The 15,546-nt window shown below is 58.3% G+C and overlaps 1 protein-coding gene across 2 annotated transcripts; it reads left to right on the forward strand.

The window, feature by feature from the left end:
* PAOX (polyamine oxidase) lies at positions 4,070-13,203 on the forward strand. 2 transcript variants are annotated; one of them, XR_002338879.1, is made up of 7 exons: positions 4,070-4,352; positions 4,860-5,346; positions 6,058-6,257; positions 8,092-8,344; positions 10,330-10,442; positions 10,869-11,103; positions 12,861-13,203. XR_002338879.1 is itself a non-coding variant. In XM_021073958.1 (7 exons), exons 1-7 carry the CDS (start codon positions 4,169-4,171, stop codon positions 13,002-13,004), a joined length of 1,539 nt encoding a protein of 512 aa, XP_020929617.1. In that variant the 5' UTR covers positions 4,072-4,168; the 3' UTR covers positions 13,005-13,203. The 2 variants fall into 2 exon arrangements, 1 of the variants encoding a protein (XP_020929617.1); XM_021073958.1 differs by having other exon boundaries at positions 4,072-4,352; positions 10,946-11,103.

The raw sequence follows: 15,546 nt of genomic DNA on the forward strand, positions 1-15,546 counted from the left end.
GGGCATTTTCAGGCCTTGGCCTGCCTGGGCCACCATGGGAGAAGCCCAGCCAAGCGGTCCCTATGCCTTGGTGGTGTGGAGACTGTCGGTCAATGAGACCTCAGGGGGCTGAGCCAGGACAACGTTTGAGTGCTCCAGAAGCCGTTGGGCACTCCCACCCAGGGACCGTCAGGGCAGAAGCTCGAACTTTCTCAAAGGGCTGATGTAATCCCTTATCATCTTCATCTTTGCTGGGGAAAGGCTGGCCTGCGGAGGAGATGCTGGACCAGGAGGAGGTGAGAAAGGCCGGGCAGCAATCTTTGAGGCTATTCCGACTCCTGGCAATACTGTCATCAAATACCTGACTCGGGCCCTTGCTGGGTGGCCCGTGGCAGAGCGTGAAGGGATGGGAAAGGAGACGTAGCCAGCTGATGCAAGCTGAGAATGTGGCGGCAGGCGAGGGCCCCAGGGTGCCATGCAGGGAGACCCGCTTCACTGCAGGGCCGGGCAGTGGGGTGTTCCTCTCCCCGCCTCGGGGCTGCACTGGGAGCCTCATTTCAGGGGTCACACCTGGGACCTCACCAGAGGCCAGTTTGTCTGTGGAGCTGGGACTTTGCTGAGGTGTCCTCAGGGTAGCCCAGACGACTGGGACAGAGTCCCCCCTGCGAACGGGAACACTAGAGCCAGGGTAGCTGCATGCACCCCAGAGGGGCTGTTTCATTGGACTTGCCAGGTCAGCGGGCTCTCTCCCCATTAGTGGGGGGGATGTCAGGCTGAGGGGCAAGGCCAGGGGTCTGGCGATCGTTTTATGGGCCGCTCCTAGGCCCAGCGCTTTAGCCAGGAGGTGGCGCTGCTGGCCCTGGGCCGCCTCTCGATCCCGGCGGTCTCCGCCACCGCCAAAGGCGCGACTCCGGGCTTTGGTGCTGCTTCTGCCACTCCCAGGCTGGACACGGTGACCCTCCCGGCCCAGACCAGCACGCACGGCGCCTTGGCAGCTCCGGCAGCTCCTCTTCGGCCGCGAGCGGGCACTTCGTCCGGGTGCTTTTCCTGCGGGACCGCGACCAGCGTGTCACGCGAGCTCTCGCGGCCCTTGTCGCGGAGACGTGTGGGACTCGGAGATGGGGACACAGAGGGGGGCGCTCAGCGAGTTGGGGACGGGGCGCGTGGAGAGGGAAGAGCCAAGGGCTGCGCGCCCAGCGAGCAACACACACACAGCAGTCGGGGCACGGACCTCCCTCAGCCCCAGCCGCGCCCGGGTCCCCCAGGTCCTCGGTGCCCCGGGCAGCCGGCTGTTATTGGCAGTCACGGCTGGGCGCCTTGACCTGCTGGGCTGCCTGTAAGACCACAGATGGAAACTGCTCGGGATCAGGAGGTCAGCCTGCAGTCTGAGCAATCTGCCAGGATTTTCAGAGACTCCGTCCCACCCTTAGCAGCGCCTCTCCCCAAATCTTTTAAAGGGCAGGCACTCCTTGCGCGCACGTTTCAGTGGAGGAAACCGCCACTTATTCTTTCGACTATTTTCAGTCTCCCTTCGCTGAGCCCCAGGAGGGCTGGGATTCTGTCCCTGTTACTCAGGGACGCCTCTGTACCCTGATTATTTGAATAAGTGCCGTATTCTCAGGCTTAAGAAGCAGAGTCCCACCCGCCTTTCCACATTCCAGGCAATGGCATGGGGTGACTGGTCTGCGTTCTGGCAGCAGCCTGGCAGGCTATTTTCAGCGCAGAGGGATTCCGAGAAGGGGCGGGCAGGCACGAAGGTGTGTCTCCTGCGCTCAGTGTGCTGACCTCCCCACTCCTCTCCACCCTTTGGCTCCCAAAATGTTGGTGGCCAGGCTTACATGCATTAGGCAGGAGACCAGAAGGTTCGTCCCAGGGAGCCTGACCAAGCCAAGAGGAGGGACCTAGACATATGGACAAGGGGTTCCCCAACTTACAGCCTCCTCTGCATGGAGCCTCCCAGAGTGAGGCTCCAATACGTGGGCCCCAATCACCAAGCAGCCCTCTCTGGTCTACCACCCTTGTCAGGAACACACAGACCAACACCACCTGACAACTCGGAAAGCTTCTCCCTGAAGACAGAGCCAAAAGAAACGGGGAGAAGAACCCGGAGACAGGGACTAGGCAGGGGCCCAGCGCCTCAGGGACTGTGACTCACATCCCATTGAGTGGGGACGCTCTCCTGGAAGCAAGACGAGCCCCCTTCTCGTCTCTAAAAAGAAATATTTGTACAAGAAGAAAGGGCTCCTGGAAATTAACACTATGCAGCGGACACAAAAGCTTCAGTGGAAACAATCCTACGGAAGCAGAGCAGAAAGGTGCAGATGGAAAGGAGGAGAGAGCAGCCGAAGCGTTCTAGGGCCCGGCTCAAAGTCTGAGAGCCTAAATTAAGGACTTTAGAGAGAGCTAACTGCAGCCATTAGGGAGTCTGCTCGGGGACCCATGAGTCATCAGTAGAAACGATTGTTGAGTGAGACAACCACTGAAATCCTTTGCCAGGACTGAAGGACAGGAGTTTCCAGACTGGGGGCCTTTTGAGTGCCCAACGCAGGAAATACAACTGGGGGCACATGCAGGCCCCGTGGCGTGAGATTTCAGGAGAAGATCTTAAAGGCCTCCACTGCTGGTAAAGCGTTAGAAAGTGGAACGGCCGTGGACTTCTCCCACTCCTAGGAGGGAGCAGTGCCTTCAGAGTCTGAAGGAAGCCTTCTGGCTTAGAATTCCATACCCAGGCAAACGACAAATCAAGGGTGAGGGCAAAGTGAAGACATTTTCAGCTTTGCAAAAATATTTTAAATAAAAAGTGATCTCCCAGACACCTCTGTCAGCTTCACCAAGTGAGTGAATACAAAAATACATGGATGATGAGAGAGGGAGAAAACGGAGGAAGAGCCCAGACAGAAAATCCACCTGCCCAGTCTGGGGCTAACTCCCCACCTGCCCAGCCCCACTGAGAAAGGTGGCCACGCAAAGTCCATGGGAGAACCTCCTTGGATCAGAGCGGCGGGGCCCCAGCTGTGGCTGTGGAGGGTTCATAGGGACGTCTGACCACACTCCGGCTGCAGAAGCAGGAGCTTTTTAATCCCTGCCAGGCGGTACAGGAGAACTCCCTGAACCAGAGCTACCCAGAAACGCCTACAGGCTTGAATGTGTCTCCTTTTCCTGGGGCCAGAGGAGAGAGGGACATGAGACTCATTTTTCCATTTATCCTTTATTTTGAATTCGTATTTTATTTATTTACTTTTTATGGTCACACCCACAGCACAGGGAAGTTCTCTGGTCAGGGATAAGTCCGCACCTTGCCAGCCACCTGAGCCACGGTAGCTGGTTCTTAACTCACTACAACCACAGCAGGAACTCCTTGAGCTTTTGACCTTTAATATGTGTTATACCTTTTAAAATGTGTACACAGACACACAGACCACCCCCCCACACACACACACCAGTGCCGTGGCCTGGAGGCTCTCTCCCCAGCCCGCCCTGACATCTTAGTACCCACCGGGCCCGCGCTCGGACTTCGGTCGCGCGCACCACCGGGTTCAGACGTGAAGGCGCAGGATGGAGGCCTCCTTTGGAAGGAGACATGAGTCGCCTCGCTACCCGGCCGCCCCATTGTCCCTCGGTGGGATGCTGGTCCACACCGTTGGGCAGCAGGGGTTACAAAACTGATCCCTCCACGCTCGCCCTCTCCTTCTCGGACGGCCCTCCACCACCTAACCAGGCACTGGGCCAGACCTCCAGGGACAGCCCCTGGCCGAGCCGCAGGTGTAAGCCGAGTGGGGAGGATCGGGAGCCTGGCCTTCCCGGGGCTCCTAGCCCCACCTTTGGCCCCGCCGTCCGCCCCGCCCCTAATCCCTTTCCTCCTCTGGCTCCGCCCCGCAGCCCTAAACTCCAATTCGCGACCGGCCTTCCGCCCGGCCTCGCGCCCTCTTCCACCTCGGGCCCCGCCCCGAGTCCAGTTCCTCCTCTGGCCCCGCCTCGCGCCCGTAGCTCCACCCGCAGCCCCGCCTTCCTACCCGCCCCGCGCCCTAGCTCCACCTCCAGCCCCGCCTTCCGCCCCAGCCGCGCGCCCCACCCACTTCTGGCCCCGCCCTGCGCTCCCGCCCCGCGTCCTCCGCCCGCCTCACGTGTCTTCCCTGCTCCCGGCACGTCGGAGCGGCTGGGCAGCGCGGGAACTCCCCGGGACGGCGCGATGGAGTCGAGTGGCCATCAGGCAGAGGCCCCAGGCCGCGGTCCGCGGGTGTTGGTGGTGGGCGGCGGCATCGCCGGGCTGGGAGCGGCGCAGAGGCTCTGCTGCTGCTCCGCCTTGCCGTCCCTGCGGGTTCTGGAGGCCACAGCCCGTGCCGGTGGCCGCATCCGCTCGGAGCGCAGCTTCGGTAACAGCCTGCCCCGGAGCTCCTTCCCGGAACTCCTTCCCGGAACCCCTTCCCGGAACCCACTCGGTGCTGCGGGAGCTCTGCCGTCTCCTGGCTGGGCCTGCTTCCAGGGTTATGCGACCCGGAACCGTTATCTAGCCCCGTGATGGAATCCTCGCCGCGCCTCCCTTAATTAGCCAAAGTTCAGTGGTCCCGAAACTCAGCTGCCGTCATTGAGCAGGGGCGAACGGGGCCCAGGGCTCTACGCAGTTACTCTGGTTCTGTCCCTGCAGGGAGCTCCCCCTGTGGCCTTCCTTCCCCCATAGGCACTACCTCCAGGTGTTCTCCCAAGGCAGGTGCAGGCCAGCCCCTACCTCTTGGGGGTCTGCCTGGAGAGTCCGTTGTCCTTAGGGACCGTGTGGCCCTTTGGCTGATTTTCAGAGCATGTTGGGAAGGGCAGAGCTGGTGTGGTACTTGAGAAGGGCTGGGGGAGGGAGCCTCGAGGTGGCATCTCTTGCCCTCTCCCAGGTGGTGTGGTGGAGGTAGGTGCTCACTGGATCCATGGGCCCTCCCAGAGCAACCCCGTCTTCCAGCTGGCTGCCAGGTATGGGCTGCTGGGGGAGAAGGAGTTGTCCGAGGAGAACCAGCTGGTGGAGACCGGGGGTCACGTGGGCCTGCCCTCTGTGACCTACACCAGCTCCGGGGGAAGCGTGAGCCTTGAGCTGGTGGCGGAGATGTCCAGTCTGTTCTACAGCCTCATAGACCAGACCAGGGAGTTCCTGCACTCGGCCGAGGCCCCGGCGCCCAGCGTTGGGGAGTACCTCAAGAAGCAGATCCGGGAGCACGTGGCCAGCTGGGCAGAGGGTGAGGGGACCAAGATGCTCAAGCTGGCCATCCTGAACAACCTCTTCAACGTGGAGTGCTGTGTCAGTGGTACCCACAGCATGGACCTGGTGGCCCTCGCGCCTTTTGGAGAGTACACAGTGCTGCCTGGGCTGGACTGCACCTTTCCTGGGTATGTGCAGGCTCCACGCACCTGGACAGCCCTCCACGCCCCCAGGGCCCCCCTCCCTGTAACTCAGTCAGTCTTTGGGTAGAAGGGGCTGGGTGGGAAGTACAGGGAGCTGTTTGTCTTCCTGTTTCAGAGATTGGTCATTTATGTCCCTGTTTTGCTGATTCATGAAAAAGAAACTTATTTTCAAGAAAAAATGGGTAAAAGAAGGAAACATATCTTGGAATCTTCTGGTGCTTTGTCCTCCCACGTTTAGGTGGCCTCCTGCGTGCGTGTAAGCGCTGTGTGGAGGCTTCAGCCTCAGGCAGGCGGTGTCGGGGGAGCTGCTCCCCCACCAGCACTCACAAGACTCTCCAGGACTGTCCTGCTGGACTTACTCTGGTGCCACCTCTGGGCCTGTGGCCCCAAGGCTCCTGCACAGGGGCTGAGGGTGGGCACGGTGACTCAGTCGACCCAGACCTGGGGCCCAGGCCAGCCGAGGAGGGACCTGTTCTCCACCGTGACCCGGCCCGCTTTGCATCCCTTCGCCCACTTGACCCTCTGGGGGACCTGGAGGCGCGAGACCCCTCTCTCCCTGCCCCCCTCCGGGGCTGAGCCGAGCCCTCGGGCCGCGCCAGAGCCCCTGCAGCTCTGACCTGGTGTGAGCTTGGAGGGCTTGTTGCAGAGACTCATCTCCAGGCCTGGTCCTAAGCAGGCCACACCTCTCTCTCCCAGGGGCTACCAAGGACTCACGGACCGCATGGCGGCCTCCTTGCCCACGGACGTGATGGTTTTCGACAAGCCCGTGAAGACCATTCGCTGGAACGGGTCCTTCCAGGAAGCCTCTGCTCCTGGGGAGGCGTTTCCAGTGCTGGTGGAGTGTGAGGATGGAGGCTGCTTCCCAGCGCATCACGTCATCGTCACTGTGCCCTTGGGTAAAGCCCCCCCTGCCCGGCAGCGTCCTCCAGTTCCCGTCCCAGGGCCCCCCTCTGGCTTTCTCCAGGCTCTCTGGCTCTGGGGCGTTTTGTAAACCCATGTTTTCATTCTGAATTTTGGGTGGAGTTCCTCTGTTGTGCTTTGTAGCAGTCGAGTGCTTTGGAATTCCGTCTCACAAAGAAAACGCGGATCAGTGGGTGTCTTGCTCTTTTTGGAGGTAGTTTATGGAAAGGTCGGGAGCCTCCGGAGGCTCGCCAGGCCACTTGCTTAGAGGTGGGAAGGGCGAAGGCCAGGCATCAAGTCTAGGTCTGGGGGGTAATTGAGGAAGGAGTCCTGTGTAATCCTGTGCAATCCAGACCCGATGCTTTAGATGGAGTCTTGGCGTGGGAGCTGGCTGTCTGGTAGAAGGTGGAGGTGGCTGAAAGCAGGTTGGGCTGCTCAGCTCATTCGCTCCTCCTGGGACACACCTGCCCCATCCCCTGAATGACATATGCAAACAGACACAAGTCACTTCACTGCCCAAGTTCACAAAGCCAGCAGGTGCCAGAGCAGAGGTAAGGTGAAGGCAGGGAGTTCCCGTCGGGGCTCGGGGATGGATGAATGAATCTGACTAGCGTTGATGAGACACAGGTTCGATCCCTGGCCTCACTCAGTGGGTTAAGGATCTGGCGTTGCTGTGAGCTGTGGTCACAGACGTGGCTCAGATCCCGCGTTGCTGTGGCTGTGGTGTAGGCCGGCGGCTACAGCTCCAATTCATCCCCTAGCCTGGGAACCTCCATATGCTGGGAGTGCGGTCCTAAAAAAAATAAAAATAAAAGATGAAGGCGGGAGTCACGGCCCCACCCCCCATGGCCTGTGGGTCCCCGCAGAGGGTCCTGGGTGTAGGTAAGCTTGTTTAATGTGCAGCTCCTTTTTCCCACGACGGAACCACACCAGACGTGGTAACATGGTTCTGCTGCTGCGTGGTCTCTGGATCAGCGCCGACAGGTCCAGCCTGGCCTTCGTTCTTTCCCACGGGTGGCCCCATTCCCGCACGGCTGTGCGCATGCTCACGAGGCTGCTGCTGGCAGCAGGGGCGTCACTGCGGCTGTGGCGCCGTTGTTCACAGGGCCAGGCACCTGTCATGTTTGTTTTTACAGCTGCCCCGTGTCTTCTCCATGGAGGTGTCGTGACGATATTGATGGCAGTTTGGGTTGTTGCCAGGTGTTCTCTCGCACGCAGTGTGTGTGTGTGTGTTTGAACACGCTCGGGGCTATAAGTGCAGGATTGATTCCAGCAGCAGGAACTGCCAGGCTGAAGGTCTGCCCAGAGAGGGGGTGGCTGCGGGCGGCTGGCCCTCTCCTGGACCCTCACAGCCGGTGTCTAGTTTCCTGGTGGGTTGATTGTCCTTTTCTTACGGGCCTGCAAGATGGGCTTGTGCTGTGAGTTTCGTCCCCTTGTGGTTTGGCTTTGGGCTCAGCACCGATTCTTTTTTTTTAATTCAATGAATTTTATTATGTTTATAGTTGTACAGCCGTCATCACAACACAGTTAGTTTTCATGTAGCTTCTGGATAAAGCCTGTAGATTTCACTGCTCCTCCAAACGAATCCTGGGCAGGCTGAGAGGCAGAAGGCCCAGGAGTGAGCTCTGTCCCTGCCTGGCCAGGTGTGCAGGGGCCCTGTCGTGTCCCTGCACCACAGTGCTGGCCTCCGAGGCCTGGAGCCCCGGCGGCCAGCCCGCCTGGGTCCCAGATGCCTCTTTCTCTCCCTCCTCTGACGGGGTTGGGGCACGTCTGGTGCTGTCGCTTCCAGCAGAAGAGGGTCACGCGGTATAAGTCCTCTTATGATTCCAGGTTTTCTTAAAGGACATCTGGACACCTTCTTTGAGCCACCCCTGCCCCCTGAGAAGGTCGAAGCCATCAGGAAAATAGGCTTTGGGACCAACAATAAAATCTTCCTGGAGTTTGAAGAGCCCTTCTGGGAGCCAGGCTGCGAGCGCATCCAGGTCGTGTGGGAGGACCTGTCTCCCCTGGAAGACGTCGCCCCTGAGCTGCAGGACGCCTGGTTCAAGAAGCTTATTGGCTTCTGGGTCCTGCCTGCCTCTGGGTATGTGCGCATCTCGAGTCTCTCCGAGGAAGCCTTGGCTGTGCCCCCTGCGCGGGCTCCAGCACTGTGTCGGTTTCCTGTAGGGTGCTTCTGGAGGGGGTGAATGGGTGGGGATCCCAGGGCCCCCTAAGGCGCTGGGGCGGGTGCTGGGCCAGCCCGTGGGGCAGGCGGAGGCCTGCCCAGTGCAGCTTGTTTGCGTCACCGGGGCTGGGAGCGCCCCGGAGCTGAGAGGCAGGTTCAGCCGGTAAGAAGGTACTTGCTGAAATCCTCAGAAAGTGGGGCCGTGTAGTCACAGAAGAAATGTGAAGCGCGGGTGTGTCTGTGATTGCTGTAACAGACACACCCGCTAGATTGTTTGGCCAGCCGCACAGCACAAGTGAGGAGGCGCTTGGTGCTGAGTCAGACGGAGACCTGGGTGGTCTGGGGAGGAGAGCGATGTTTCCGGCAAGATGCCTGTGCAGCGTCTTGTGCTCAGCTGGCAGATGTGACTCCAGGTTTCCACTCAGAGGCGTGGCCGGGTGGAGACCCGTTGTCAGCGTGGAGGGTCAGGGCAAGAGGGAGGCCCAGGCGCCCGCCAGCACGGCTCATCCCTGACAGCCACAGGAGCAGGGTGTGTGGCTCCTCCAGCCTGTGGGAAGTGAGCAGTGCCTGGCTTGGCCACCTGCTCTGGGCTCTGGATGTCAGTGGGGAGGATGGTCCCGGGAACCGTGGGTGCCTTCGTGGGACACCCCATGGCCCAAGGCAGTGGCTCCCACGCGGTGGTTTTAGGACGCTCTTCTCAGACTCTTAAAGGTTATAGAGGAGTTCCCGTCGTGGCTCAGTGGTTAACGAATCCGATTAGGAACCATGAGGTTGCGGGTTTGATCCCTGGCCTTGCTCAGTGGGTTAAGGATCCGGTGTTGCCGTGAGCTATGGTGTAGATCTCAGACGTGACTCGGATCCCGAGTTGCTGTGGCTGTGGCGTAGGCCGGCAGCTACATCTCTGATTAGACCCCTAGCCTGGGAACCTCCATATGTTTCGGGAGTGGCCCAAGAAATGGCAACAAAGACAAAAAAAAAAAAAAAAAAAGGTTATAGAGTATCTTGGAATTCCCTGGTGGCTCAGTGGGTTAAGGATCTGGCGTTGTCACTCTTGTGACTCAGGTTACTGCTGTGGTGAGAGTTTGATCCCTGGCCATGGAACTTTTGTATGCAGTGGGTATAGCCAAAAAAAAAAAAAAAAAAAGAAAGAAAAATAAATTGTAGGAATTCTGGTCATGGCGCAGTGGAAGCCAATCCGACTAGGAGCCATGAGGTTGCAGGTCCTATCCCTGGCCTTGCTCAGTGGGTTAGTGGGTTAAAGATCTGGCTTTGATGTGAGCTGTGGTATAGATTGCAGACGCTGCTTGGATCTGACGTGGCTGTGGTTGTGGCTGTCGCCGGCAGCTGTAGCTCTGGTTCGACCCCTAGTCTGGCCTGGGAACCTCCATATGTTGCGGGTGCGGCCCTAAAAAGCAAAAAAAAAAAAAAAAAAAGTGTCTGCCAGATACCCATGCCCGAATACCAGTTTGTCTGTCCCCCGTTCTCTTGAGAGAAGAAGCGGCGGTTTCCGGCAGCCTTTTCGGGGTCCGCGGGCTGTGCCAGGTCCCCTCTGGCTCCCACACGGGGTGTTAGGAAGACATGCACTCCGGGTCAGGGCTTGATCTGATTAGTGACCTGCTGCCTCTCGGGGACACCGTCCGTCGACGGGGCGTTTTCCCACAGGTGGCCGGTGGGGACACCACCGGCTCCGCCCTAGACTTGTGCGAGGCCCTGACTCTGCTGGGGGCGCCCTGCCCGCCAGCGCTCCTGAGACACGGCAGGGGAAGCAGCCCAGCGTGCTGGCCTTGCAGACGCCGGGCCGAGGTCCCGGGGTGTCTGCGGCCACACTGCCGGAGCCGCTGGCCCGAGGGGAGGCCGCGGGTGGCGGCAGGGGGCTGGTGCCAGCACTGCTCCTGTCCGCGCAGGGCCTGCCACGTGCTCTGCGGCTTCATCGCCGGGCTGGAGTCCGAGTTCATGGAGACGCTGTCGGATGAGGACGTGCTCCTGTCTCTCACCCAGGTGCTCCGCAGGGTGACAGGTACTGACCCAGAGGGCCGCTGCTGCTCCCACCCCGGTGGCCGGTCTGTGACGGGAACCACACCTCCCACCAGCGAGGGGCCGGGTTCAGCTCTGAACCTCCAGGGACTTCCCGCGATCTCGTCTCGGAGGGTCTGCGATGACTCCGCTCTTGTAAAATCTGCCCGGACGGGCATCTGTGCGGTTGTCCCCACCCAGAGCTTTACAGACAGGGTGTTGGGCCCCGGCAGACAGCGGTGGTGGGCGCATAGCACCAGTCACAGCTGCTGACATCCCCACTGATCCCACGGGGGTCTGTGTTGGGGCCCATTGAGCGCTTGGCGGCAGACACGGGTTTTCTAGACAAGTTGTGAGCGGAGGGCGGGAGCCGCCTGGCCACACTCTCTGGGCCTCGCTTTTCCTCCCACGCCGTTTCTCCCACGTCCAGCTGCTCGGTCTGGAACGCGAGAGGCTCCTCGGGCCATTCCGGCGGGATGCGGGTTAACGTGCTCGTCTCTGGTTCAGGGAACCCTCGGCTCCCCGCGCCCAGGAGTGTGCTGAGGTCTCGCTGGCACAGTGCCCCGTACACCCGGGGTTCCTACAGCTACGTGGCCGTGGGCAGCTCCGGGGACGACTTGGACCTGCTGGCTCAGCCCCTCCCTGCGGATGGCAAGGGGGCCCAGGTAGGACGCCCAGGGCCCTGCCAGGGCGGGGGCTGCTGGGTGCAAGGGACCCTGTGACTCAGAGTCCACTTTCTTTTTGAAACCAAGGGTAACTTTAAATGTGTTATTTTTATCAGAATTATATCTACACGTAGCTTAACACATCAGAAGATTCTACGGGCCGGCTAACAAAATAAAATAGGAACAAAATATAGCACTGTGGTGGGGGGCCCTCCGCCGCCCCCTTCCCAAACTGTTCTGGCAGATTCTGATCTGTAAATGACGGGCTCACGCTACTACCTAAAGAATTTTTTAAAAAATTGAACTACAGTTAATTTACAATGTTGTGTTAGTTTCAGGTGTACAGAAGAGTAGTTCAGTTATGCACACATTCTTTCTCAGATTCTTTCCCATCATTCATTATTATTATTACTATTTTGTCTTTTTTGTGCCGTACCCGTGGCACATGGAAGTTCCTCGCCGTCGGAAGCCCATCCAATTCCTGGAGCCGGATAGACCCCTTTCCTATGAGGAGTGTCCGAGAATTCAGAGCCGTGTAGAAGCACACGCCGGGCGGGCCACGCGCGAGCTGGAAGCCACACCCTCAGGGCTTCGAGGATGTTCTCCATCGGCAGGGCTGGGACTTTCATTTTTCTTTTTCTTTTTTTTTTTTTTTTTTTCGGTCTCTTTGTCTTTTTGGGACCGCACCCATGGCATAGGGAGGTTCCCAGGCCAGGGGGAGAACTGGAGCCGTGGCCGCCGCCTATGCCACAGCCAAAGGATTTTCTTGAATTATCATTTTTGTTTTGTTTTTGTTTCTTTCCTTTTTTGGCCATCTCTGTGGCATATGGAACTTCCTGGGCCAGGGATCGAATCCAAGCTGGAGCTTTGACCTACCTCACGGCTGCAGCAGTGCTGGATCCTTAATCCACTGCGCTGGGCCCGGGGATTGACGTAGCATCTCCACAGCAAGAAGCCGGACCATTTACCCACTCCGCCACAGTGGGAACTCCTCATCAGTTTTCTATTTTAATTTCCTCTTTTTCTGGATTTCTGTCGTTTGGATGGTGGACTTCTGAGCTGGCCCTTGAATTTTCTCTTTTCCCTCCTAATTTCCTTTGGTTTTCTTTTGCAGTGATTTTATTAATGATAGCAATGTAGTGGGGGGTTTTTGTGGTTTTTTTTTTTCTTTTTTCTTTTTCTTTTTAGGGCTGCATGTGCAGTATATGGAAGTTCCCAGGCCAGGGGTCCAATTAGAACTGCAGCCGCAGGCCTATCCCACAGCCAGGCAATGCAGGATCCAAGCTGTTTCTGCAACCTACACCACAGCCATGGCAACACCAGATCTGAGCTGCATCTGTGCTCTATGCTGCAGCTCATGGCCATGCTGGATCCTTAATCCCCTGAGCAAGGCCAGGGATCGAACCCACAGGCTCGTGGACATTATATTGGGTTCTTAACCCGCCATGCCACAGTGGGAACGCCTTCTCTTCATTTTCTGCTCTGTGTTTTGGGCAGTGTTCTCAGTGTTGTCTCCCGAACAGTCTGATGAGTTTTCCGTTTCATGGTCATGCTGGAGTCCAGCCGTGCCTGCTGTCTGAGGGGTCTTCACTGCTGTTGCTCTTTTCTGGGGCAGCCGCTGTGGTGCTGCCCTTGTCTCCTTGTCACATCAGGATGCAGGGTGCAGGAGGACCAAAGCCGGCTCTGCAGCTGGGTGGGAGGGGCGTGACGTTGTGGCCGTGCGCTGGCACCCGCCCTGAGCCCACCCTTCTTTGCAGCTCCAGGTGCTGTTTGCGGGGGAAGCCACACACCGGACATTTTACTCCACCACGCACGGGGCTCTGCTGTCCGGCTGGAGGGAGGCCGACCGGCTCATCAGTCTGTGGGACCTGCAGGCACAGCGGCCCGGGCCCAGGCTTTGAGCCTGGCTCTGCCCCCCTGGTCCCGGGGAGGCTGGCACCACCCTTTCCTCTGACGGACAGGTTCAGCTGGGTTGGAATTTGGGGTGTCAGTGTCACAGGGGTCAGGTCGCTGCAGTACAGCCAGGGCTGATCGCGAAGTCTTCCTGGAGACACCGGATGCCACTGATGGGCCTGGCGGAGCATAAAGTGTGGAAACGCACCCCGTGTCCAGTCATCCTTGTGCCTTGGAGCTGCGGCAGGCTCGCTCTGTCCTCGTTCCGCCCCAGGCCCCGGTCACTGCAGGGCCCTGTGCCCCCAGCATGACCTGCCCCCCCCACCACCACCCTGTGCTTGCCCCTTACCCTGGGGGCGATGCCCGGGGCTCTGAGTCCTCAGGGCGGGTGGTGATGCAGCCCACAGACCGCCCTTTGTTCATCCATAGACACTTCCATCAGGCACTGGCTGCCCCTCGGGGTGGGGGGTACCCTGTTCTAAATTGAGGGCAGAAGGAGGAAGTGAACAGTGAGGCCTGAGGGTGCAGAGGAGCAGGGTGCCCTGGGCGGTGTTGGGGTAAGCATGATGGGGTGCGCTGGGGGTGTGGGGGTGTGGGGGCCTGGATGCTGCCCCGTAAGCATGATGGGGTGCACTGGGGGTGTGGGGGTGTGGGGGGGCCTGGATGCTGCCCCGTAAGCATGATGGGGTGTGCTGGGCAGTGGGGGGTGTGGGGGGCCCGGATGCTGCCCCCATCTTGCCTCACTGTGTCCTCAAAGCGTCCCAGGGGATGGGTTGCATGGCTCTCATCTCAGCTGAGGAGAGGACAGAGGCCTCGAGGTGAGGCAGGCAATGCCAGGGCAGAGCTTGGGCCTCTTTCTAGGACCTCAGGGAGGCAGTACAGTTGGCGGGAGGTGCAGGAGCCGCAGAGACTTGAAACTGCACATGGCAGGCATGGGGCTCACTGGCCTGGTACCCACCTTGAGGTCAGTGGCTCCTGTCCCTCCTCAGACCTCAAGCTGCAGTCTGTGTCCTGCTGACTGAGGAGCATATGTGTGCCTGGAGAAAGGCCTCTGGGCTCCTCTCCAGCTTCAGGAGGCCAGATTCTTGGCCGTGGTGCCTACTGGACCATAGCAGTGCTCCAGCCTGGCACCTTATCAACTCGTCTTAGGTCAAAATGCCCTCTGACCTCAGAAGTCGTGTGTCTGCTGCTTTGTGTCCCTGGAGTTATCTTGTTTGAGGCACCTACCGGTCAGACAGTTGTGAGAGGAATCCAGAATTCAGCAGAGGTTTTTTTTTTTTCTTTCTTTTTTTTTTTGTCTTTTTGCTATTTCTTTGGGCCACTCCTGTGGCATATGAAGGTTCCCAGGCTAGGGGTTGAATCGGAGCTGTAGCCACTGGCCTATGCCAGAGCCACAGCAACATGGGATCCGAGCCGCCAGTCTGCAACCTACACCACAGCTCATGGCAACGCCGGATCGTTAACCCACTGAGCAAGGGCAGGGACCGAACCCGCAACCTTATGGTTCCTAGTCGGATTTGTTAACCACTGCGCCACGACGGGAGCTCCCTCAGCAGGGTTTTTTAAAATTTCTATTTCTTTTTTCTTTTTAGGGCCACACCCAAGGCATATGGAAGTTCCCAAGCTAGGAGTCAAATTGGAGCTACAGCTGCCAGCCTACGCCACAGCCACAGCAATGTGGGATCCAAGCTGCATCTGTGACCTACACCACAGCTCATGGCAGCACTGGATCCCTGACCACTGAATGAGGCCAGGGATTGAAACCGCATCCCAGTCAGATTAATTTCCTCTGAGCCACAGCGGGAACTCCAGCAGGGTTTTTTTCAGTTCTTTGGTCCTAGGACCATGAACGAGGGTAGCTTCTCTCGGCACAGAGTCTGTGTTGTTGGCATCCAAGGGTTCCTGAGTCAGGTGCTCTCTAGGTCAGAGGGATGGTCTCCACCCCAGGACAGGTTAGCCCTGAGTACGAGAAGGTTTAGGGACTTCAAAATGACCGTAATAACATCCTCGTGCTGATAATCTGAGCATCTTTGGAATTTTGGGTGGTGGTTTTAGAGATTCCATTCGTGTGGTATTCTTGTAACAAAATGCAGTCAAGTAACTGCTCAGACTTCCAACTGAAAGTTAAAAGCCAACCACATTGATATGGAGCATTGGAACAGGGAAGAGAATAACAGGCATTGAGCATTCACAGGCCTAATTTAGCAGAACTGCAGTTGGCATTTACGAAAGGTTTGTAACATTAAAGCCCAAAGTACTTGAAAAGGAAAGAGAATACTCCTTTATAAGTTTAAAAATCTGAAAAATTTTAACCAAGTTTGTAAAAGGAACCAAACATTGACAGCAGACTGCTAAATTTTGTTACTTAGCATAGGCTTAAGGAAGAACTAGGAGCGTTTTTTTTTTGTTTGTTTTGCTCTTTAGGGCTGCACCTGCAGCCTATGGAAGTTCCCAGGCTAGGCAGCCAATCGGAGCTGTAGCTGCCAGCCTATGCCACCGCCACAGCCACAGCAACGAGGGACCGAGCCGCAACTTCGACCTACAGCACAG

The sequence above is a fragment of the Sus scrofa genome, chromosome 14, assembly GCF_000003025.6.
Source record: "Sus scrofa isolate TJ Tabasco breed Duroc chromosome 14, Sscrofa11.1, whole genome shotgun sequence".
In the NCBI taxonomy this organism is placed as follows: domain Eukaryota; kingdom Metazoa; phylum Chordata; class Mammalia; order Artiodactyla; family Suidae; genus Sus; species Sus scrofa.

What these genes read in the sequence shown, in the direction of transcription:
- PAOX (XM_021073958.1), top strand. Translation starts at nt 4,169, where the DNA reads ATGGAGTCGAGTGGCCATCAGGCAGAGGCCCCAGGCCGCGGTCCGCGG. An exon ending in CTGGACTGCACCTTTCCTGG is followed by an intron (nt 5,347 to 6,057) that starts GTATGTGCAGGC and finishes TCTCTCTCCCAG; the next exon opens with GGGCTACCAAGGACTCACGG. An exon ending in TGGGTCCTGCCTGCCTCTGG is followed by an intron (nt 8,345 to 10,329) that starts GTATGTGCGCAT and finishes CTGTCCGCGCAG; the next exon opens with GGCCTGCCACGTGCTCTGCG.